The 25,766-nt window shown below is 44.0% G+C and overlaps 1 protein-coding gene across 1 annotated transcript in view; it reads right to left on the reverse strand.

Moving 5' to 3' along the window:
- Positions 1–23,698: 23,698 nt before the first annotated feature.
- LOC309553204 (uncharacterized protein) overlaps positions 23,699–25,766 on the reverse strand; it is a 35,555-nt gene continuing 33,487 nt past the window's right edge. Inside the window, exons 2-3 of the mRNA XM_082254154.1 lie at positions 25,228–25,314; positions 23,699–23,769 (exon numbers count right to left, since the gene is read on the reverse strand). Of these exons, the coding sequence (XP_082110280.1) occupies positions 23,753–23,769; positions 25,228–25,314 (104 nt within the window). The 3' untranslated portion in view covers positions 23,699–23,752. The remainder of the gene's footprint in view (positions 23,770–25,227; positions 25,315–25,766) is intronic.

The following is a 25,766-nucleotide window of genomic DNA, read 5'->3' on the forward strand; positions in this document are numbered from 1 at the left end:
CTCTCCTCCTCCCTCAGCCACCCAGGGGCCCTCTCCTTCTCGCTCAGCCACCCAGGGGCCCTCTCCTTCTCCTTCAGCCACCCAGGGGCCCTCTCCTCCCTTAGCCACCCAGGTGCCCTCTCCTTCTCCTTCAGCCACCCAGGGGCCCTCTCCTCTTCCCCTAGCCACCCAGGGCCCCTCTTCTTTTCCCATAGCCACCCAGGGGCCCTCTCATTTTCCCCTAGCCACCCAGGGACCCTTTCCTTTTCCCCTAGCCAACCAGGGACCCTCCCCTTTTCCCCTAGCCACTCAGGGACCCTCTCCATCTCTTCCAGCCACCCAGGGCCTTCTTATTCTTCTCCTCCTCCTCCACCAACCATTCTAAGACTCTTCCAACTTCCCTGGGGCTACTCACTCCCTTTGCCTATTAGACACCACAAATCTATGACCAGCCTGCAGAGTGACAAGTCGGGGCCTGGTTACCTGTATGTTCCTGGGCCAGGGCAGAGCTCTCCTCCAAGAGCAACAACCGATGATAGCAGAGTGAGCTGACCGGGCAGTCACTTCCTACTGATGCGGGTACACACCCACCGATTCCTTCACATTTTAGGATTACATGATCAGACGGCCAATCCCCAGGCAGAGAAGGCAGGGTAAGTGTCAGCAGACAACAGACACCTGGCAGCCACAGTGAAGGGACTGAGCACACTGCTGCAACTTTTATAACCAAGGATTTAAAACAATCTTTTACTTGGGAGATGTCCTTGACTGCGCCCTTCTAAATGTTGTCGCTCCGCCACTGGCCGCGAGGCCCCTGTAGGTGCGAGGCCTTAGGCGACCGCCTAATTTGCCTAATTAGAGAGCCGCCTATGCATACAATTATAGACCCTGACTGCCCCTAGACACACACAGTTTTCATTTAGCGATGGGATGCCTGGCTGCATTCAAACTGGTTGCAGTTAATCGTGCAGTTTGTATGCAGCCATAGTACATAGCTATAGAGGCATTTGACTACTTCTGAGCACAGAAGCCTTACTTCTAATACTACAGCCGCCTTTACACCCACATACAGTTTGGAATGAGGCCTTAAGCAAAAATAAATCAGCCTCTCCCATCTCCCGTCTATGTAATGCCCTGTCACTCAAGGATCCAAAGAGCAGACTGAGCAAAGTCATCTTATCAAGTCTCTCACCTGTCACATAGATGCCCAAAAAAGACAAAATATTGTTAATAAAATTATAAATAATATTATAAAATTAATCAATCTTAATCAATCCTCAACTTTCTTAGCACTTTCTTTGACCACTATCAGCCAACAAACACACACTATATTACCAAAAGTATTGGGACGCCTGCCTTTACACACACATGAACTTTAATTGCATCCCAGTCTTAGTCCGTAGGGTTCAATATTGAGTTGGCTCCGCCCTTTGCAGCTATAACAGCTTCAACTCTTCTGGGAAGGCTGTCCACAAGGTTTAGGAGTGTCTATGGGAATGTTTGACCATTCTTCTAGAAGCGTATTTGTAAAGTCAGGCACTGATAGATCCCAAAGGTGTTCTATCGGGTTGAGGTCAGGACTCTGTGCAGGCCAGTCAAGTTCCTCCACCCCAAACTCGCTCATCCATGTCTTTATGGACCTTGCTTTGTGCACTGGTCCAAATCATTTGGTGGAGGGGGGATTATGGTGTGGGGTTGTCTTTCAGGGGTTGGGCTTGGCCCCTTAGTTCCAGTGAAGGGAACTCTTAAGGCGTCAGCATACCAAGACATTGTGGACAATTTCATGCTCCCAACTTTGTGGGAAGAGTTTGGGGATGGCCCCTTCCTGTTCCAACATGACTACGCACCCGAGGACAGAACAGACAATAAGGACCATGGTGACTTCTCAGGCACCATAAAACAATTCAACTGTGTTCCAGCGTTATTCCTAGATTTGATTTTGCATCAGAGTTTGTAAAAGAACCAGAATGTTAATATCTGTGGCTTAAAGCTGAAGTCTATTTTGCCTTCCCTTGTCCACCCCCACTTCCTCATTAGCATGCTAATGACATTTTTAAATAAAACCTTTCCATTTTCGATACATACCTTGTAATAGATCCATTGGTGTCACAATGGCCTCCAAACTTTCTAAACAAGGGGCTAGCTTACTGAACTTCAGATTTCAGGGGGGCCGCCAGTGGCCAGTGGGAGTATTAAATGTCCAAGGGTCAGTGGGGTAAACCATGCCTCGGGCTTTGTGGACAATGGCAGTAAGTAAATTACATAGCGCCTCAAGTTAGTAGGGAGAGGAATAATCATTGGTGTCAGGGGGAAAAATTGTTCCCCATTGTTGGTGTCTCAGTGGGAAGAACTGTGTCCCATCACTGGTGTCAATGGTAGAAATCATGCATCATCATTGGTGTCAATGGTAGAAATCATGCATTATCATTTGTGTCAGTTGGAGGAATTATTCCCCATTGTTGTTCTCAGTGGGAGGAACTGTCACCCATCACTGGTGTCAGTGGGATGAATCATGCATCATCATTGGTGTCAGTTGGAGGAATTGTGCCCCATCCTTGGTGTTAGTGGGAAGAATCATGCCCCATCCTTGGTGTCTGTGGGAGGAATCATGCCCCCTCCTTGGTGTCAATAGGAAGAATCATGCCCCATCCTTGGTGTTAGTGGGAAGAATCATGCCCCATCCTTGGTGTCAATAGGAAGAATCATGCCCCATCCTTGGTGTCAATAGGAAGAATCATGCCCCAACCTTGGTGTCTGTGGGAGGAATCATGCCCCTATGTTATTATCAGGGGGAGGAATAGTGGCCCCAATGTTGGGTGTCAGTGGGGGAAATAGTGTCATGTCATTGGTGCCAATGGAAAGAATCGTGCCCTATTATTGGTGCCGATGGGAAGAATCGCGCCCCACTGTTGGTGTCAGTGGGAAGAAATGGCGCCTCCTTGTTGGTGTCAGTAGAAGGAATAGTGCCTCATACTATCAGTGGGAGGAACTGTGCCCTAAGGGCCAGATAAAGGCAAGCAAAGGGCCACATCTGTCCCAGATCATGACTGGTGGAAGAAGCTGGCAGAAAGCCTCAAGAAACCTCAGTCTTGAAGCAATTAGTAGGCTGGTTCCTGGGAGGAGTTATGCAAATATTAAAATGCCTTAATGGGTGGGTGTCAGTCTGGGGGAGGAGGCGTTCCTTTGCAGGCTTCACCAGATAACGTCCACAAAGGATGCTGAACCTCTATGAATGAATGAAGTGAAATTTAATGAATGACACGGGTGGGCCAGGGACAGTCAGACTGGGGAGTAAAGAGCTAGATGATGTGGGACACTCTCTAGCCAGTAAATACGGTGAGCTCTATCTGACTTGCATCAGCTTTTGATTACGATTATGATTACAGGTAATCACATTGATTAGTCAGAACCTTCACAGGTTGAATTTGATGAAGAAATTCCTGTTTTTTATACACTTTATCTGATATTGTATCAATGACTCAAAATCCAGTGTTTTACCTCAGTAGCCTGTGCAACACAGGGGCATAACCATAGATCATGGGGGCCATGGCAACATTTAGATGGGGGCCCCCAGGCGACCTCTCTATGTGGCACCTGGTAGAACACTCTGTGACAGCACTGTCTTTGATTTTAACGTATAACTTTAATTCCTATTGTACAAAACTGATAGGTTTCATCCAATAATGTCCTCTTTACCCACAAAGAAAAATGCTATGAACCACTATGGGAGATGTTCTCTCTACCCCTGAAGAAGAATGCATCAAAACGTAATAGGACATGTTCTCTCTATCCCTGAAGAAAAATGCTATGAAACGTGTTGGGGAAATATTGGATAAAACATATATTTAAGAACAAAAACATTTATTTTAGATGTTCACTCTAAATCAAAAACAGGTAGCAGGAGAGCGGTCAGCACAGTCAGTACACTGCCAGGGTGCTGTGCTAATGATATAACTTTTGGGGGGACAGCAGTGCAGGGAATTATCTTAGTATTAGCAATAATAACAATCAGGAAGTTTTATACAATTTCGTAACTGTTGGTTCTCCTGCACACAACTACTCTAAGGCCCCTTTCACACTTGTGCGACTTGTCCTGTGACTTGGGGCTGCAAAGTTGCATGAAAAGTTGTACTCCATGATTTCCAATGAGTACCGTTCATATCTGTGTGACTTTAAGTCGCATCGACTTCAAAGTAGGCCCTGCACTGCTTTGGTCCAACTTTGATGCGTTTTGAGGTCCATAGGCATCGCTTCATGTTCAGTCAAAATCGCGGCCAAATTGTGTGACTTTTTTTTCCATAACTACAAACCTTTGGAGATACTCTGGGATGTAACCGCTTCAGGAAGACTGCATTGGCCATTCCAAGATCATCTCAGATTGGCTGGGCTGTATCAGAAGCTTTAGGATCTACAATTTTGTGGTGAGACTTTTTAGGCACCAATATAGACCAACATTTCTGACACAAACTGTAGAATATATATATAAAAAAACATTTGATTTTTATTGTACACAACGTTTGTGTTTCAATCAATAATGTTCTCTATAAGAAGAATGCTTTGAAATGTGTTGGGCAATGTTCTCTTCAACCCCTAAAAGAAAAATGCTTTGAAACCTGTTGGAAGATGTTCTCTCTACCTCCTGAAGAAGAGGGCTTTGAAACACATTGGGAGATGTTCTCTTTATCCCCTGTAGAAGAATGTTTTGAAACACGTTGGAAGATGGTCTCTCAACCCCCCTGGAGAAGAATGTCTCGAAACACGTTGGAAGATGGTCTCTCAACCCCCTGGAGAAGAACGTCTCGAAACATGTTGGAAGATGTTCTCTCTACCCCCCCTGGAGAAGAACGTCTCGAAACATGTTGGAAGATGGTCTCTCTACCCCCTAAAAAGATTGTCTCAAAACAACTTGGGAGATGTTCTCTGTATCCCCTGAAAAATGATGTCTTAAAACGTGTTAGGAGATGTTTTCTCTATCCCCTGAAGAAGAATGTCTCATAACATGTTGGGAGATGTTCTCTCTACCCCCTGAGGAAGGATGCTATGAAACACTTTGGGAACTATTCTTTCTACTCCCTGAAGTAGAATTCTATGAAACGGGAGATGTTTGCTCTACTAATGAAGAATGCTTTGAAATGTGTTGGAAGAAGTTCTCTCTACCCCCTGAAGAAGAATGTCTCAAAATGTGTTGGAAGATGGTCTCTCTACCCCTGAAAAGATTGTCTCAAATCATGTTGGGAGATGTTATCTCTACCCCTCAAGAAGAGGGCTATAAAACGCATTGAGATGTTCTCTCTACCTCCTGAAGAAGAATGCTATGAAACACATTGGGAAATGTTCTCTCTACCTCTTGTTTTTCATGTGTAATTAAAAAATAAATGTACAATAAAAATGTAAATGTATTTTATATAGTATACAGTTTGTGTCGGAAATGTTGGTGTACCTTTGTGCCTAAAAGTCCCACCACAAAAACGTAGTTCCTAAATCATTAATTAGGATGTTGTGTGACTGTATTAGAAGCTCTGAGAGCAATACGCCTACACTGCTAAGTTCACTAAACAAATTCTCCTTAATACACATAAAAAACAAGGGGGATCTGTGACCAATGACAATGCTGGTGACATCAAGTCCGGCAGACTTTACTTCGAAAGCCTCCCTAATGGGGCCCCTTCCTACCTCCAGGCCCCATAGCAGCCACAATGGCCTGCCATGGCTATAGTTAAGCCTCTGGTATAATACCTGTTACCAGTGGCGGCGAGGGCCAGTACGATGGGGTCAGCGATCTCAATCATGGACTGCAGGGTGGAGGTGACCACAATGAAGAAGATGATGCTGAGCAGAAAGGTTCTCTGTAGGACTTGCATCTCCAGGAGACCTGTCTGCAGAGACAGGAGCATCAGTGTCACCCCTTCTGTGACACCCCTAAAAACAAAACAAAGGTTCTGTTACTGTTCAACAAGGACTAAATATAATCAGAATAAAGCAGATATCATTGGATTTTTTCACACTAAGAAGAGTGCTAAACCAGTCCTGGCTGTTTTACTGCATCCTGGAAAGTTCTGCAACTTGCTGACTATTGCCTTTTTCTCTCTATTTACTGAGCTATGACAGCTGGACAGTGTAATGTACTTTGTTATAAGTGGAGTTGTCAGCAGTTTACATTGCAGCTGGGACTTTTCCCGACACGACTCACTTCTGTGTTTAGTCCCTAACTGTTTACATTGTGCCTGGCATAATTCAATACTGTGTTTAGTCCCAGCCATGTACACTGCAGCTGGGACTTTCTCTGCATGACTCACCAGTGTGTTTAGTCACAACCATTTACATTACGTCTGGGACTTTCTCTGCATGACTTATAACTTGGTTTACTCCCGTCCCCAACTGTTTACACTGCAGCTGGGACTTTCCTTACATGACTCACCAGTGTGTTTAGTCCCCAAATGTTTACAGTACAGCTGGGACTTTTTCTGCATGGCTTGCTTTCGCTTTTAGTTCCTAGCCGTTTACATTGTAGCTGGGACTTTCCCAACATGAACCACCATGTGTTTAGTCCTATCCAATTACATTGTGGCTGGGACTTTCCCTACATCACTCACTAGTGGGTTTAGTCCTATCCGATTACATTGTGGCTGGGACTTTTTCTGTATGACTCATTACTGTGTTTAGTTCCCAGCTGTTTACATTCCAACTAGGACTTTCCTCACATGACTCACCAGTGCGTTTAGTCACAACCATTTACATAGTGGCTGGGACTTTTTCTACAATACTTGCTACTGTGCTTATTCCAGCCCTTTACATTGTGGCTGGGACTTTTACTGTATGACTCACTACTGTGTTTTGTACCAGCTGTTTATATTGGGAATTAAACTTTCCCTAAATGACTCACCAATGTATTTAGTCCCAGCCATTTACATTGTGGTTGGGACTTTCTCTGTATGACTCACTAACGAATTTAGTTCCTAGCTTTTTTCATTGCCATTGGGACTTTCCCTGCTTGACTTACAGTGTGTTCACTCCCTGCCCTTTACATTGTGGTTGGGACTTTCTTGTATGACTCATAACTGTAAATAGTTCCCAGCCGTTTGTATTGCAAACAGAACTTTCCCCACATGACTCACCAGTGTGTTTAGTCCCAGCCGTTTACATTGTGGCTGGGACTTTTTATGTACGACTCATTACTGTGTCTAGTTCCCAGGTCTTCTTATTGCTAATGGAACTTTCCTATATGACTCGTCAGTATGTTTAGTCCCAGCCGTTTACATTGCAAACAGAACTTTCCCTACATGACTCACCAGTGTGTTTATACCCAGCCGTTTACATTGTGGCTGGGACTTTTTATGTAACACCCATTACTGTTTCTAGTTCCCACGCGTTCATATTACTAATGGAACTTTCCCTACATGACTCGCCAGTGTGTTTAGTCCTAGCCGTTTACATGGCAGCTGGGACTTCCCTACATGACTCACTACTGTGTTTATTCCCAGCCCTTTACATTGTGACTGGGACTTTTTCTGTTTGACTCACTACTGTGTTCTGCTCCCAGCTGTTTATAATGGGAATTTAACTTTCCGTACATCGCTCACAAATTGTATTTAGTCCTAACCATTTACATTGTGGCTGGGACTTCCCTACATCACTCACTACTGCGTTTAGTCCCAATCGTTTACATTGCTGATGGGACATTTTCTGCATGGCTCACTACTCTGCTCACTTCCCAGATGTTTATGTTGCAGATGTGACTTTTCCTACATGATTCACTACTGGGTTTAGCTCCGACCATTTATATTGTGACTGCATTGCACATAAAATGTGACATGATGGTCATCTGGTCATCGCAATTAAAGAAGCATTAAAGAGGAAGTAAACTTTTCCTTTTTCTTTAATTTTTTTTTTTCCCTGCAAGGTAAATGCATAATGTGCTAGTATGCATCGCATACTAGCACATTATGTGACACCTCCAAACGAACCTGTCGTCCTCGCTGGAGGCCGCATCCATCTTCAGCCATCTTCCTTCCTGGTCTGCGGACTCCGGCTATGCTACAGGCCGGGAGCCGCGTGACGTCACTCCTGCGCATGCGTGCGGAAGCCGCCGGTCACGGCACAGGGCTGTGAAGAAACGGCACAAGCGACCATTTCTTCAGAGCGCATGTGCCGATGATGTCATCGATAGAGATGTACCGAACGGTTCGCCGGCGAACGGTTTTCCGGCGAACTTCGAACGTTTGCGTTCGCCGCTGCGGGCTAACATATGCGATGTTCGGTCCGCCTCCTATACATCATCATTGAGGCAAACTTTGACCCTGAACATCACAGTCAGCAGACACATTCCAGGCCAATCAGAATACCTCCCTCCCACACCCTCCCACCTCCTATAAATAAGCAAGGGCAGCATCCATTTTAGATCATTTCTGTGTTACTGAGAGCAGGGAAAGTGCTGCTGCTGCTGTTATAGCTAGGGACAGTTAGTCAGTGTTCCCGGTCTTGTTAGCCAGTGTTCTTGGTACACTCCTGCTGTAAGGACAGCACCCCAAAAAGCCCTTCCTAGGACTGGTATTTGAGGGTTTTTTTGGATATATATATATATATATATATATATATATATATATCTATTGTCCCCAAAAAGCCCTTCCTAGGGCTGGTATTTGAGGGTTTTTTTGTGTATATATATATATATATATATATATATATATATATATATATATATATTGTCCCCAAAAAGCCCTTGTGAGGGCTGGTATTTGTGTAATTTTTTTTATTCTGTGATATATATATATATATATATATATATATATTGTCCCCAAAAGCCCCTTTGAGGGCTGGTATTTGAGTATTTTTTTAATATATATATATATATATATATATATATATATATATATATGTAGCATGTCCAGAACCAGAAAAAAAAGATCATATAGGTGTAAAAGGGGTTCCCACCATCCCTGCTCTACTGAAAAATGATCTTTTTTTCTGGTTCTGGACATGCTACAGAGCTGAAACTTCACAGGTACACTTTTTAGACCCCCTAGACACTAAATCACACAAAAAAGTTCTTAAAAATTGTCATTTTTGATAGAGAGCCAATTATTGGAGAAAAAAAAAAAAAAAACTTAACAAAAAAAAATTTCTTTGGATTTAGCATCTGGGGGGTCTAAAAAGTGTACCTGTGTAGTTTCAGCTCTGCAGCATGTCCAGAACCAGAAAAAAATAGAATTAGGGTTAGGGTTAGGGTCAGGGCTAAGGTTAGCGTTATTTTTAGTGCTTAGGGTTAGAGTTAGAGGGGTAGGGGTAGGGCTACTAACTCTAACCCTAAGTATCTCACCGTAACCCTAACCCTAGCCCCTAACACTAAACCTAACCCTAACCCTCTAACCATAACCCTAACCCTCTAACCTTAACCCTAACCCTCTAAGCCTAGCCTTAAAAATAACCCTAACCCTAAACCTAACCCTAGCCCTAACCCTAACCCTAGCCCTAACCCTAGCCCTAACCCTAACCCTAATTCGTATTTTTTTCTGGTTCTGGACATGCTACAGAGCTGAAACTTCACAGGTACACTTTTTAGACCCCCCAGATGCTAAACCCAAAGAAATTTTTTATTTTTATTTTTTTTTAATTTTTCCAATAATTGGCTCTCTATCAAAAAATTACAATTTTTGAGAACTTTTTTTTGTGTGATCCCTCTCCGGCATGCCACAGTCCAGGTGTTAGTCCCCTTGAAACAACTTTTCCATTACTATTGTGGCCAGAAAGAGTCCCTGTGGGTTTTAAAATTCGCCTGCCTATTAAAGTCTATGGCGGTTCGCAATGTTCGCCGGTTCGCGAACATTCGCCGATGTTCGCGTTCGCCGTTCGCGACATCACTAGTCATCGACTGCATGAAATGTAAATATCTCCTAAACTGTGCAAGTTTAGGAGATATTTACAGTACCTATAGATAAGTCTTAGTAAAGGTTTACCTATAGGAAAAAGTTATGAGTGGATTTACAACCACTTTAACCACTTACCGCCCATCATATAGCAAAATGACATCGGCAAAGTGGTTGCACTATCCTGACTGAGCGTCATATGATGTCCAGCAAGATAGACCGGGGGGGGGGGGGGGGGTCGCGCAGAGCAACGATCGGTGACACATCGCATCTCCAATCCTGGTAAAGAGCCTATGACGTAAGCTCTTTACCATGTGACCATGTGACCAGCTGTGTCCAATCACAGCTGGTCACATAGTAAATAGGAAGTGCCGTTGATCGGCTTTCCTCAGCTCGCTCCTGACAGGTGCGAGTAAAGGAGAGCCGATCGGCGGCTCTCCTGACGGGGGGGGGGGGGGGGTGGTTTGTGCTGGTAATCAGAGCATTGATTACCAGTGCAGACCCTTGGGGGATGCCACTAGAGCCACCAGGGATGCCAATCTGTGCTCAGGGAGCCTGTCAGTGCTCTTCTCATTAGTGCTGCCTATCCTTTCCATCTATCAGTGCCACCCACCAGTGCCCATCATTGCCATCTATCAGTGCCACCCACCAGTGCACATCATTGCCATCTATCAGTGCCGCCCACCTATGCCCATCAGTGCCCATCAATGCTGCATATCAGTGCTACCTATCAGTGCCACATATCAGTGCTGCATATCAGTTCTGCCTATCAGTGCCCATCAGTGCTGCATATCAGTGCTGCCTATCAGTGCCACCCCATCAGTGCTGCATATCAGTGCTGCCTATCAGTGCCCATCAGTGCTGCATATCAGTGCTGCATATCAGTGCCGCCTATTAGTGCCTCCTAATCAGTGCCTGTCAGGGCGGCCTCATCAGTGCTCATCAGTGCAGGAAAAAACGTATTTATTTACAAAATTTTATAACATAAACAAAAAAACTTATATTTTTCAAAGTTTTTTTTTTGTTTAGCAAAAAAGAAAAAACCTTGCGGTGATCAAATACCACCAAAAGAAAGCTCTATTTGTGGGGAAAAAAATGACATAAATTTGGTTTAGGTACAGTGTTGCATGACCGCGCAATTGTCATTCAAATTGCAACAGCGCTAAAAGCTCCGACCACGAGATTTAACCACTTAGGGACCGGGCCTGTTAGAACTTAGAACCCCCAAACATTATATATATATAAATATTTTTTTTTTTTTGTTAGCAGAGACCCTAGAGAAAAAAATGGAGATTGTTGCAATATTTTTTATCACACCGTATTTGCGCAGCGGTCTTCCAAGCGCAATTTGTTTGGAAAAAATTAATTTTTTGAATTAAAAAATAAGAAAGCAGTAAAGTTAGCCCAATTTTTTTTCTAAAATGTGAAAGATCATGTTACACTGAGTAAAAAGATACCCAACATGTCATGCTTCAAAATTGCGCACGCTCGTGGAATGGCGATAAACATTGGTACTTAAAAATCCCCATAGGTGACGCTTTAAAAATGTCTACAGGTTACCAGTTACAGAGGAGGTCTAGGGCTCAAATTATTTATCTTGCTCTAATGGTCGCGGCGATACCTCACATGTGTGGTTTAAACACCGTTTACAAATGTGGGCAGGACTTGCGTATGCATTCGCTTCTGCATGCGAGCTAACGGGGACGGGGCGCTTTATTTTTTTACCAATTTATTTTATTTATTATTTTTTTATTTTTACAGTTTCTTTTCTTAAAAAAAATTTTGATCACCTTTATTCCTATTTCAAGGAATGTAAACATCCCTTGTAATATAAATAAGCAGAACAGCTCCTCTTTATTGTGAGATCTGGGGACCAAAAGGCCTCACACCTCACATCTACACTAAAAAAGAAAAAAAAAAAAAAAGAGTCATGTGACGTGAGTCACTTTGGTTGCGGGGGGCTTGTGGAACCCAGATTGCTTTAGGAAGGTTGGGAGACTCCTCGTCCAGTTTCCCCGGCCCCTCTTATGTGTAAGTCACCCTGTGTCTATTGGGGGCATAGGGTGACCAAGAACCCCAGTCAGGTCTGCTCTGCACTAATCAGACCCTTGCTAGTGGGGTGGGGGTTTGTTGTTGAATACCTGCATTCCATTGTTCTATTGTTCCTGTCTGCCTTGAGTAAGCATATTATGGGATGTGTATGTTTGTGTGGCAAAGGGGGAGGGGTTGTCAGATTGTATATCTCTGTGTGCATGTGTTTTGAATAAACAGTTTCATTCTGGTTGACTCCAAAACTTGTACTGTCTAGTTCTTGGGGTAACTATAGCCAGAATCATGGATCCCGTGTTCCAGAGCTTAGGAAGCAGGTTACTGGCGGAGATACCCAGTCGCGGTGTCCGGATTCCGTCACAAGTCATTTTTTTTTTCATGCTGAAAAAAAGTTGGCTCTTTAAATCGGTTGCTAGGAGACAACATTTGACGTCCCTCTGGTCCTCCAAGACCATAGAGTCGAGTGGGGGCCATCTTGCCCTCACTCGATTTCCTGTCTGTGAGGAGCGCGGACCGGATAATTTTTCCGCTAAGCGGGGAAAACGACCGGGGAGCGGCGGGGGGCACCTCTTCCGCTGCACCGTAAGGGTGATCCCGTGGCGAATCTGCCACTGGGATCATCCTCATCTGAAAGAGGACCGACCGCTGTTTCGAAAAATACCGGGGTTATGGCAACTATCTGCTGCCATAACCCCGGTATTTAGCATTAAAGTATCGACATAAATCGAGGGTGGGTGGGCAGTAAGTGGTTAAACCTAGTCTTGACCGTGTTGCAAAAACCCTACATTTCAACCTATTCAGGACATTTCATTAACAATGTTATGCCCTAAAGGAGCGTTCCCTGGCAAGAAGGGTCTCGGAATTACTGGCATGATCCTGTAAGGAGCCCTAGTTGATCAGAAGCAAAGACAAGGTTGTTTTGAGACCAAGGATTTCATTTCTACCCAAGGTGGTCACTGCTTGATATGATAATTAAGTCATTGTGTTGTCTTCTCTTTGTCTGGTTTTAATTCACCCCATAGAGGTTTCTCTTTATTGTTGAACCGGTGGAATTTTGATTCATCTATGGCCATCTTATGGGTTGTTGAGTTGTAAGATAAAGCCTATCCCACTAAAGTCCATTGGGGAATACAACTCTCTCCCATCATTATTCGTCTTCTTTGGACTACTTCCTACAATTCATGAGATGTGAGGTAGGTTGGATTATACTCATAAAGGGCCAGGCCTTGAGTTTTGATTTCCTAGTGCCCAGTTCTCCTGTAGGCAACCCTACATTACTTATTATAATCAGAGCTACGTCCCTCAAAAATCTTATTACTGCCTCATTGCTTCATTCGTAGCCGATCAAAGCTGGTAACCTTTAATCATTATATATTAGTTACATAGTAGGTGAGGTTGAATAAAGACAATAGTCCATCCAGTCCAACCTGTGTAGGTGTGTGTTGCTGTAATCATCTCTCACCCCTGAATGTTCTGATCCTTGAGATGTAAGTCTAAGAGTCTTTTGAAAGCCACCATACTTCCCGCAGAAACCACCTCTTGTGGTAGAGAATTCCACAATCTTGTAGCCCTAACAGTAAAGAACCCTCCACGTTGCCTGAGGTTAAAACGCTTCTCCTCTAATTGCATTGTATGCCCTCGAGTCCTCATGCAATCCTTTCGACTGAATAGCTTTTTTTCTATGCTGAGATCACCATTGAGATATTTATAAATTTCTATCATGTCCCCCCCTCAGGCGTCTCTTCTCCAGGGAGAATAAATCAAGCGATTGCAGACGCTCTTCATAATTAAGGTCCTCCAATCCCCTAATCAGTTTATTTGCCCTTCTCTGGACTCTCTCCAGCTCCAACACATCCCTCCTGAGGACTGGCGACCAGAACTGGACAGAGTACTCCAGATGCGGTCGGACCAGAGTTTTATAAAGTGGAAGGATTATAGTCTTATCTCTGGAATACATCCCTTTCTTTATGCATGTTAATATTCTGCTAGCCTTGGCAGCTGCCGCTTGACATTGCATGCTATTGCCTAATGTATCATCAACCAAGACTCCCAGATCTTTCTCCATTTTTGATTCCCCCAAGGGTTCCCCTCCTAACGTGTATTGTGCTTTTATGTTTTTAGTCCCCAAGTGTAAAACCTTACACTTCTCCACGTTAAACCTCATTTGCCATGTCGTTGCCCACTCCGTTATTTTGTCCAGGTCACTCTGTAGGATATCTGCCCCATGCTGTGCAGTTATTGCCCTGCCCAATTTTGTGTCATCTGCAAAAACTGATATAGAACTCCTGATCCCGTCCTCAATGCTGTTTATGAATAAATTGAACAAGGTTGGTCCCAGGACTGAGCCTTGGGGGGACCCCGCTTACCACCTCAGACCAGTCTGAGTATGCGCTGTTTATTACCACCCTTTGGACACGCCCTTTAAGCCAGTTCCGTATCCAAGAGCAAACCCTGCTGTCGATACCTGCAGACCTTATTTTATAAGTTAAAGCAGGGGTAATCCTGTAAGGAGCCCTAGTTGATCATAAGCCAACTAGGCAACAAAGACAAGGTTGTTTTGAGAAAAAGGATTTCATTTCTGCCCAAGGTGGTCACTGCTTGATATATTAATTTGGTCATTGTATTGCCTTCTCTTTGTCTGGCTTTAATTCACCCCAAAGAGGTTTCTCTTTATTATTGAACCGGTGGAATTTTGATCCATCTATGGCCATCTTATGGGGATTGGACAAGTTGTTGAGTTGTGAGATAAAGCCAACCCCACTAAAGTCCATTGAGGAATACAACTCTCTCCCATCATTATGCTCTTCTTCTTTGGACTACTTCCTACAATTTGTGAGATGCGAGGTAGGTAGGATTATACTCGTAAAGGGCTAGGTCTTGAGTTTTGATTTCCTAGTGCCCAGTTCTCCTGTAGACAACCCTACATTACATATTATCATCAGAGCTACGTCCCTCAAAAATCTTATTGCTGCTTCATTGCTTCATTCATAGCCGATCAAAGCTGGTGACCTTTAATCATCATATGAGATCAGTTAAAGCAGGGGTGTCAAACTCAATTTCATTGCGGGCCACATCAGCATTCTGGTTGCCCTCAAAGGGCCGGTTATATCTGTAAGATTACATGTCCAGAGCACCCCACGCCCCCTTACAGGAGATGTCAAGAGCCCCCACCATCAGAAGTCAAGAGACACCCCCCTTACCTTGTGCTGCTGCCAGGAAGAAGATGCAAGTGGACCTGGGAAGTAGAAAGTACAGGGTCTGGAGGAGGACCAGAGGAGGGCTGGAGTCAACTTTCAGAGTCTGCTGAATGCTGAAATCTGGGGAGGCAGAGACAAGGTGGTGTTGCCGCTGCACAGAGAGGCTTGCGTTCCACCCGGCTATCCAGAACGTGCAGCGTGCGTTCCACCTGACGCGCGTTTCGTCAGAGCGTATGACGTCTTCAGAGGTGGAGTCGTACGCTTGTCAGGTGGAATGCCCGCTGCACGTTCTGGATAGCCGGGTGGAACGCAAGCCGGTAGTTACCGCTCTCCACTCGAGGCATTGCTTTTTAACAGACGAAATTGAACTTTTAAACTCTCTGTACTGCATCATACTTATTAAAGGATATATTTAATGGTACTGCACTATCTGGAGCATTTATTTTCTACCCCAACCGGACCCTGAGGATCTAGATTATCCAGGAGAGGGACCCCGGACCGCAGGGGACTACAAAGCCCAGCAGACATCTTTCTGGCCCAGGAGGCCACAAGGCTCATTAGGTCTTCTTATCGTATGGTAACGAAAACCCACTACTTCCGGTGAGTGTGCACCCCTATTATTCCTTAAAGCCCATACTACAAGTACCAGCAGTTGGACTACTGGAGGACCCAGCACTAGCACCTGCACTTTCCTTAAACTTGGCACTGAAGCTTTATTAATGCACACTTTTATGAACTTTCTTTGGACTTATTTTGCACAATTTGCACATTATGGCACATATGTGATCTTATTGTGATATTCATTTTTATGGTATATATACTGAGATATTTATTGTGTTACACTTATTATCCTGTTTTAAGTTACACACTTATTTGAGCACATTATTTCACCTACTGGCCACCCTGACCCACCCATTATTAGTATCCAGGCTATAGGCAAGCAATTGCTCTTTCCTGGGTAATATCAGCAAGCGCTATATAAAATTCTAGCTACTCTGGAATTTATTTTTTATACACAGTTATACCCTATAGCAGCTGCTAACATCACATATTTAATTATTTAATTATTTATTTATTCTAAAATTCCTCCACTCTCCATATAGGCTATCCATAGGCGCGAGGGATATACACTATTCAGTGTATATATTTTTACCACATATTTTCAAAAGTGCAGGAATCAAACAGGTGCTATTTCCAAATAATAGGTGCAGACTCCTCCCACCACCTTGTGGATTTCCCCCTTACCCGGCAGATGAAGGTTAGTGCAAAATAATATCCAAATAGACTTCCAGTGAAAGAAAACTGCAAAAACTCTGTGCTCTCAACTTCCAGTGAAAAAAGCAAAATGAGCCTCTTACCAGAAAAAAGGTCTATGTACGCTTGTGACTCTCCTTGGTTGGGGGAGGTTCTCTTTCCCCTTAACAGCAGATATGTAGACCATTTTATTTATACATACAGTAGCATTTATTTTCCTATGCGCTGATTTACACATGACATTATACACATTTTTTTTTGAGCTTCATGAAACCTGCCATCTACTGTTCTGGCAGTGGTAATTTTTATAATAGTAACGAGTAACTATGCAGCACAAAAAAAATATCGGAGTAGAAGTATTGAAATCATCGAAAAAATGTAGTGAAGTAAAATTGGAAGTAGGAGAAAAAAATTCTACTCTAGGAAAGTACAGATACCGCCTTTCCGTACTTAAGTACAGTAGTGAAGTAGTTCTACTTAGTTACTATTCATCTCTGTGCATTATGTAGGCGTTTCTCTAGAATTGCCAAACTCATTATATACTCCTGGAGTAAGGGTCCTTTCACACAAGCTTTCCACCCGGCGGAGTCCGTTTTGCTCAGCGTGGGGATGGATCCGCCGATCCCCACTGAGCAGGCGGACGGCAGCTCCGTCTCCGCTTACTTTGAAGAGACGGACCAGTCAGATCCCCGCTCTCCTCTATGGGGGATCGGATGAAAGCGGACCGTCTGTCCGTTTTCATCCGATCCGATCCAATCCTCCAGATGTTGTTTTCTGCTACATATTTTTGGTAAAAAAAAAAAAAATAAGCGTATTTTGATTGGTTTGCGCAAAAGTTATCGCGTCTACCAACTACGGGAAAGATTTATGTCATTTTTATTGTTTTTTTTTTTTTTTTACGGCGGCGATCTGCAATTTTTAGCGGGACTGCGACATTGTGGCGGACAGATCGGACCCCTGACTGACATTTTTGACACTTTTGGGGGGACCAGTGACATTACTACAGTAATCAGTGCTATAAATATGCACTGTCACTGTAATAATGACACTGACAGGGAAGAGGTTAACATTGTGGGTGATCAAGGGGTTAAATGTGAGCCTAGGGGAGTGATTCTAACTGTGGGGGGGCTTGTGAAAGGACAATAGAGACCTGTGATCCTATATAGAAGGAGCTCTGTGATCATTTCAGGGAGAAGAACAGTCAGCTGTGTTTACAGCATCCGACCGTCCTTCTCTCTTAGCGGGGAGCGATTGGCGGTGTCAGGCAGCAATCGGAGCCGTCTGTCCTGTGGATCAGAGTCCTCGTTGCTGAGTGGGGGCGGGAGTGCCCTGCTAGCGGTGCGCGCCCACCCCCTAGCCGCCGGCGCGCAACCGACGTAGCCCTACGTTGGTTCGCGCACGAGGGCCAGCCAGCCGCAGTATATATGCGGTGGGCGGTCCGGAACCGGTTAATATTGACCCCCCAAAAGAAAGCTCTTTTTGTGAGAAAAAAAATTATAAAAATTTTGTTTGGATGCAGCGTTGCATGATCGCACAATTGTCATTCAAAGTATGACAGCACTGGAAACTGAAAATTGGCCTGGGCAGGAAGGGTATGGACTGGGTAATGTGTTAGGATCTATACTGGTATGGACTGGGTAATGTATTAGGATCTATACTGGTATGGACTGGGTAATGTATTAGGATCTATACTGGTATGGACTGGGTAATGTGTTAGGATCTATACTGGTATGGACTGGGTAATGTGTTAGGATCTATACTGGTATGGACTGGGTAATGTGTTAGGATCTATACTGGTATGGACTGGGTAATGTATTAGGATCTATACTGGTATGGACTGGGTAATGTGTTAGGATCTATACTGGTATGGACTGGGTAATGTGTTAGGATCTATACTGGTATGGACTGGGTAATGTGTTAGGATCTATACTGGTATGGACTGGTTAACGTGTTAGGATCTATATTGGTATGGACTGGGTAATGTGTTAGGATCTATACTGGTATGGACTGGGTAATGTGTTAGGATCTATACTGGTATGGACTGGGTAACGTGTTAGGATCTATATTGGTATGGACTGGGTAAAGTGTTAGGATCTATATTGGTATGGACTGGGTAATGTGTTAGGATCTATACTGGTATGGACTGTGTAATGTGTTAGGATCTATACTGGTATGGACTGGGTAATGTGTTAGGATCTATACTGGTATGGACTGGGTAATGTGTTAGGATCTATATTGGTATGGACTGGGTAATGTGCTAGGATCTATACTGGTATGGACTGGGTAATGTGTTAGGATCTATATTGGTATGGACTGGGTAATGTGCTAGGACCTATACTGGTATGGACTGGGTAATGTGTTAGGATCTATACTGGTATGGACTGGGTAATGTGTTAGGACCTATACTGGTATGGACTGGGTAATGTGTTAGGATCTATACTGGTATGGACTGGGTAATGTGTTAGGATCTATATTGGTATGGACTGGGTAATGTGCTAGGATCTATACTGGTATGGACTGGGTAATGTGTTAGGATCTATACTGGTATGGACTGGGTAATGTGTTAGGATCTATACTGGTATGGACTGGGTAATGTGTTAGGATCTATACTGGTATGGACTGGGTAATGTGTTAGGATCTATACTGGTATGGACTGGGTAATGTGTTAGGATCTATACTGGTATGGACTGGGTAATGTGTTAGGATCTATATTGGTATGGACTGGGTAATGTGCTAGGATCTATACTGGTATGGACTGGGTAATGTGTTAGGATCTATATTGGTATGGACTGGGTAATGTGCTAGGACCTATACTGGTATGGACTGGGTAATGTGTTAGGATCTATACTGGTATGGACTGGGTAATGTGTTAGGACATATACTGGTATGGACTGGGTAATGTGTTAGGATCTATACTGGTATGGACTGGGTAATGTATTAGGATCTATACTGGTATGGACTGGGTAATGTGTTAGGATCTATACTGGTATGGACTGGGTAATGTGTTAGGATCTATACTGGTATGGACTGGGTAATGTGTTAGGATCTATACTGGTATGGACTGGGTAATGTGTTAGGATCTATACTGGTATGGACTGGGTAATGTGTTAGGATCTATACTGGTATGGACTGGGTAATGTGTTAGGATCTATATTGGTATGGACTGGGTAATGTGCTAGGATCTATACTGGTATGGACTGGGTAATGTGTTAGGATCTATATTGGTATGGACTGGGTAATGTGCTAGGACCTATACTGGTATGGACTGGGTAATGTGTTAGGATCTATACTGGTATGGACTGGGTAATGTGTTAGGACATATACTGGTATGGACTGGGTAATGTGTTAGGATCTATACTGGTATGGACTGGGTAATGTATTAGGATCTATACTGGTATGGACTGGGTAATGTGTTAGGATCTATACTGGTATAGACTGGGTAATGTGTTAGGATCTATACTGGTATGGACTGGGTAATGTGTTAGGATCTATATTGGTATGGACTGGGTAATGTGCTAGGATCTATACTGGTATGGACTGGGTAATGTGTTAGGATCTATACTGGTATGGACTGGGTAATGTGTTAGGATCTATACTGGTATGGACTGGGTAATGTGTTAGGATCTATACTGGTATGGACTGGGTAATGTGTTAGGATCTATATTGGTATGGACTGGGTAATGTGCTAGGATCTATACTGGTATGGACTGGGTAATGTGTTAGGATCTATACTGGTATGGACTGGGTAATGTGTTAGAATCTATACTGGTATGGACTGGGTAATGTGCTAGGATCTATACTGGTATGGACTGGGTAATGTGTTAGGATCTATACTGGTATGGACTGGGTAATGTGTTAGGATCTATACTGGTATGGACTGGGTAATGTGTTAGGATCTATACTGGTATGGACTGGGTAATGTGTTAGGATCTATATTGGTATGGACTGGGTAATGTGCTAGGACCTATACTGGTATGGACTGGGTAATGTGTTAGGATCTATACTGGTATGGACTGGGTAATGTGTTAGGACATATACTGGTATGGACTGGGTAATGTGTTAGGATCTATACTGGTATGGACTGGGTAATGTATTAGGATCTATACTGGTATGGACTGGGTAATGTGTTAGGATCTATACTGGTATGGACTGGGTAATGTGTTAGGATCTATACTGGTATGGACTGGGTAATGTGTTAGGATCTATACTGGTATGGACTGGGTAATGTGTTAGGATCTATACTGGTATGGACTGGGTAATGTGTTAGGATCTATACTGGTATGGACTGGGTAATGTGTTAGGATCTATACTGGTATGGACTGGGTAATGTGTTAGGATCTATATTGGTATGGACTGGGTAATGTGCTAGGATCTATACTGGTATGGACTGGGTAATGTGTTAGGATCTATATTGGTATGGACTGGGTAATGTGCTAGGACCTATACTGGTATGGACTGGGTAATGTGTTAGGATCTATACTGGTATGGACTGGGTAATGTGTTAGGACATATACTGGTATGGACTGGGTAATGTGTTAGGATCTATACTGGTATGGACTGGGTAATGTATTAGGATCTATACTGGTATGGACTGGGTAATGTGTTAGGATCTATACTGGTATAGACTGGGTAATGTGTTAGGATCTATACTGGTATGGACTGGGTAATGTGTTAGGATCTATATTGGTATGGACTGGGTAATGTGCTAGGATCTATACTGGTATGGACTGGGTAATGTGTTAGGATCTATACTGGTATGGACTGGGTAATGTGTTAGGATCTATACTGGTATGGACTGGGTAATGTGTTAGGATCTATACTGGTATGGACTGGGTAATGTGTTAGGATCTATATTGGTATGGACTGGGTAATGTGCTAGGATCTATACTGGTATGGACTGGGTAATGTGTTAGGATCTATACTGGTATGGACTGGGTAATGTGTTAGAATCTATACTGGTATGGACTGGGTAATGTGCTAGGATCTATACTGGTATGGACTGGGTAATGTGTTAGGATCTATACTGGTATGGACTGGGTAATGTGTTAGGATCTATACTGGTATGGACTGGGTAATGTGTTAGGATCTATACTGGTATGGACTGGGTAATGTGTTAGGATCTATACTGGTATGGACTGGGTAATGTGCTAGGATCTATACTGGTATGGACTGGGTAATGTGTTAGGATCTATACTGGTATGGACTGGGTAATGTGTTAGGATCTATACTGGTATGGACTGGGTAATGTGTTAGGATCTATACTGGTATGGACTGGGTAATGTGTTAGGATCTATACTGGTATGGACTGGGTAATGTGCTAGGATCTATACTGGTTAACAATCATAAAAATTACCACTGCCAGAACAGTAGATGTTAGTTTTCATGAAGCTCAAAACATGTGTATTATCAGCGCATAGGAAAATAAAAGCTACTGTATGTATAAATAAAAGCTGCATTTGAAATAATAAAAAACAATATGATGTTCAAACTTTTGACTTCTTTCTTTAATAACTACATAACACAGTACTTGTACTTTTACTTTCAGTACTTGAGTAGCAAAATTTAAAAAAAAAACTACTTGCAATACTTAAGTACAAAAAATGTTGAATACTTTAGTACTTCTACTCAAGTCACTTTTTGATCGAGCACTTGTACTTTTACTCAAGTATGGGTTTCGAGTACTTTATACAACTCTGATAATGCATGACAATTTACCTAAACCCACTCGATTTTAGTTACCTAAAATACGACTAAAACTAAAATGGCATTTTAGTCAAAAGACTATAACTAAAACTGAATCGAAATTTGACATCAAAATTAGCACTGGCCAGGGTCATATGGGGATCGACCAGGGCCAGGACAAGGAGAAGGCAGGAAGGATGGTTACCCTGGGCGCAATGGTTTATTGCAGGGATGGGGGGCCTTGACTCTAATCCTAAGGGAAGGGGGGCGCAGTTTGACATCCTTGCCCTGGGCACTGGGATGGACGGATTTTCCATGCTGCCCCATGCAGGCAGTTCCATTTACACTGTCCATGTGAACGAGGCCTATGTACCAAAAACTGACAACTAATGGAGGTATACCACAATCAGTTTTGGATTGAATATGTACTACATTTTTAACTACTTGCCGACCGGTCAGCCCCGGCCAGGCAAAGTGACGTATATATACGTCACTAGCCTGTGACCGGTTTGAGAGCCAATAGCGTGCGAGCGCGCACCCGCTGAGGCGCGCGCCCGCCGCGGCTCGTTCACTGAGGAGTCCGCGCGTGTGACCGGCGGACCCGATGTCCGCCGGTCACACTACGATCGTCGGTAGAGAGGGAGAAAGGCGGGCGGCTTATGTAAACAAGCCGCCTGTCATTCTCCCCTGTGTAAAAATGGAGATCAGACGGTTCTACTATGTAGAACCGTTGATCACTGTTCCTACACTAGTAGACATGTCCCACTACAGTTAGAATCACGCCCCTAGGGACACACTTAACCCCTCCCTCTCCAATACAGTTAACCCCTTCCCTGCCAGTGTCATTTTTACAGTAACAGTGCATATGTATAGCATTGATTAATGCAGTAATGTCACTGGTACCCCCAAAAGTGTCAAAAATGTCAGTCAGGGGTCCGATCTGTCCGCCGCAATGTCGCAGTCCCGCAAAAAAAATTGCAGATCGCCGCCAAAAATGACAAAAATATTTCCCTTAGTTAGTAAATGCAATAACTTTTGCGCAAACCAATCAAAATACGCTTTTTGCGATTTTTTTTTTTTTACCAAACATATGTAGCATAAAACAAATTGGCTGAAAATGTTAAAAAATTTAGATTTTTACATTTTTTTTGGGGAATTTCATATAAAAAAATGTAAAAAATATTGTTATTTTTGCAAAATTGTCGCTCTTTTTTTGTTTATAGCGCGTGATCAAAAAATCGCACAGGTGATCAAATACCACCAAAATAAAGCTCTGTTTGTGGGAAAAAAAGGACGTCAAATTCGTTTAGGTACAGCGTCGCACGACCGCGCAATTGTCCGTTAAAGTCACGCAGTGCCGAATCGCAAAATAGGCCCTGGTCAGGAAGGGGGTAAAATCTTCCGGGGCTTAAGTGGTTAATGGAGGAACAGTATACCACAATCAGTTTTGGATTGAATATGTACTACATTTTTAAGAGTTGTTTTTTTATTTTATATATAGTTATACCTGCCTGGAGAACAACATTTATTTATCCAATTCAATTATTAAAGAGATCCCTGTTAGTATTAGAACATTCAGTAGATTAAAGAAAAACAGGGAAATCTGCTTTGGCATCAACAATGTGAAGATTGTAGAGGAGATCTGGGGGGAGTTCCATCAAACCCGGGTGTGACTGTGACTTCTATCCAACATTCCGTGTCCAATCAGAATAGGTCCATTCCGTCTTCTTAATGTTCTGAAACCTCTGGAGAAAGATAAAGCGATAAGAGTGACAGTGACAGAGTGAAGATGGTGACAATAAAACAAGTGCTGCAGAGGCGTAACGAGAACCTTCAGAGCCCCCCGAGTGCAAGAAACCATGAAGGGCCCCCCGGACCCCTGGCCGGGGCCCTCTCCTTCAAACCTGGGGCCCTTACTCTCGTTGCGGGACCCTTTCACAAGTTCTGCAGTGGGCCCCCTTCCTGCCATCTTGGGGCCTCCAGGGTGGTGGAATCCCAGGGCCCAGTTGCAAGTGTGACCTTTGCGATCCTGGAAGTTCACCCACTGGTGTCAGTAGTTTTTATTTTTTGGTATTTTCATTGTATTATTTTTTATCATTTTATTTTATTTTTTTACAATGTGACTGACTATGACTCTGTCCATTCAGAAAAGGAAGGAGCTGGTAAATTACATATTTACTGACCCCTTCCTGGTTCTCTATTGTGACACATCCCCTGCAGCAGCCGGCAGGAGAGGCGGGGGGGGGGGGGGCAGCACAGTAGGGGGGAGGGGGACCAGGGGAGTACACAGGGCCCCCCCGGATCCCTGGCTGGGGCCCTCCCCTTCAAGCCTGGGGCTCTTCCCACTGATCCTGGGGCCCTTTACTCTCCTTGCGGGGGCCTTTATTACGGTCCCACAGCGGGACCCTTTCACAAGTTCTGCAGTGGTCCCCCTTCCTGCCATCTTGGGGCCCCCCCACGGTGGTGGAATGCCAGGGCCCGGTCGCAAGTGTGACCTTTGCGATCCTGGAAGTTCACCCACTGGTGTCAGTAGTTTTTATTTTTTGGTATTTTAATTGTATTATTTTTTATCATTTTATTTTATTTTTTTACAATGTGACTGACTATGACTCTGTCCATTCAGAAAAGGAAGGAGCTGGTAAATTACATATTTACAGACCCCTTCCTGGTTCTCTATTGTGACACATCCCCTGCAACAGCCGGCAGGAGAGGAGAGGGAGCACGGGGGGGGGGGGGAAGCCGGCAGGAGAGGGGAGGGAGCACAGTGGGGGGGGGGGGGGTGGACCATGGGAGCACACAGGGGCCCAGAGAAAGCAGAACACAAGTGAACTGGATAGGAGGAGTGGTGGGGGCAGCATACAGATGAATCAGGGGTGGGGGGCAGCACAGTAGGGGGGGGGGGCGAGGGGAGTACACAGGATGGTGGTAAAAACATGGCTTAATTGCCTGGTTTGCTGTCCCCCAAACACGAATGTAAAGGAGTCCTTAAACTGAGGGTCTGGGTTAGGTTTAGGGGTTAGGTCAGTCGTAGAGGACTTGGCATACCTAGTACAGGAATGAGGGACAGCATAGGTACATATAATCCCAATCTAAAGCAATGCTGAGGGTCAAGAATCAAAGGAAGAATTCAGCCAGGAGCAGAGATCCGATTCCTTGTAAACTGACCAAGACCACAAAGATATGATCAACAAACAGAGACAAACCTGGTCCGGGGGTTGTGTCACCAGAAGACAGCGGTGGCTCACTTTCAGGAGGCGGGTCCTCCTCCGTACGCTTGTTCTTCACTGGGCCTGCCGATGAGAAAGGCGGAGTTATATCATTCTGATCCATCCTGATTTTATCTCCTTTTTTATTTTAATTTCCAGCTAAAATGTTCTATTTACAAATCTAGCACCACCCCCGTGGGGGCCGCTTGAGAATGTTTGACCCAGAGGATTGCCCTGACCTTGAAAGTCTCGACACTTTCCACACCGTGGGTTCGGTCATTCCTAAATGGAAATTCAAATTGTATAAACACCGGACTGCAATCAGTGCAGCCTACCAGTGTATCTGTCATTACTGCCATCAGTGCAGCCTACCAGTGTATCTGTCATTACTGCCATCAGTGCAGCCTACCAGTGTACCTGTCACTGCAGCCATCGGTGTACCTGTCACCGCCGCCATCAGTGCCGCCTACCAGTGTATCTGTCATTACTGCCATCAGTGCAGCCTATCAGTGTATCTGTCATTACTGCCATCAGTG

The sequence above is a fragment of the Pelophylax lessonae genome (assembly GCF_965119305.1).
Source record: "Pelophylax lessonae genome assembly, chromosome: 1".
In the NCBI taxonomy this organism is placed as follows: domain Eukaryota; kingdom Metazoa; phylum Chordata; class Amphibia; order Anura; family Ranidae; genus Pelophylax; species Pelophylax lessonae.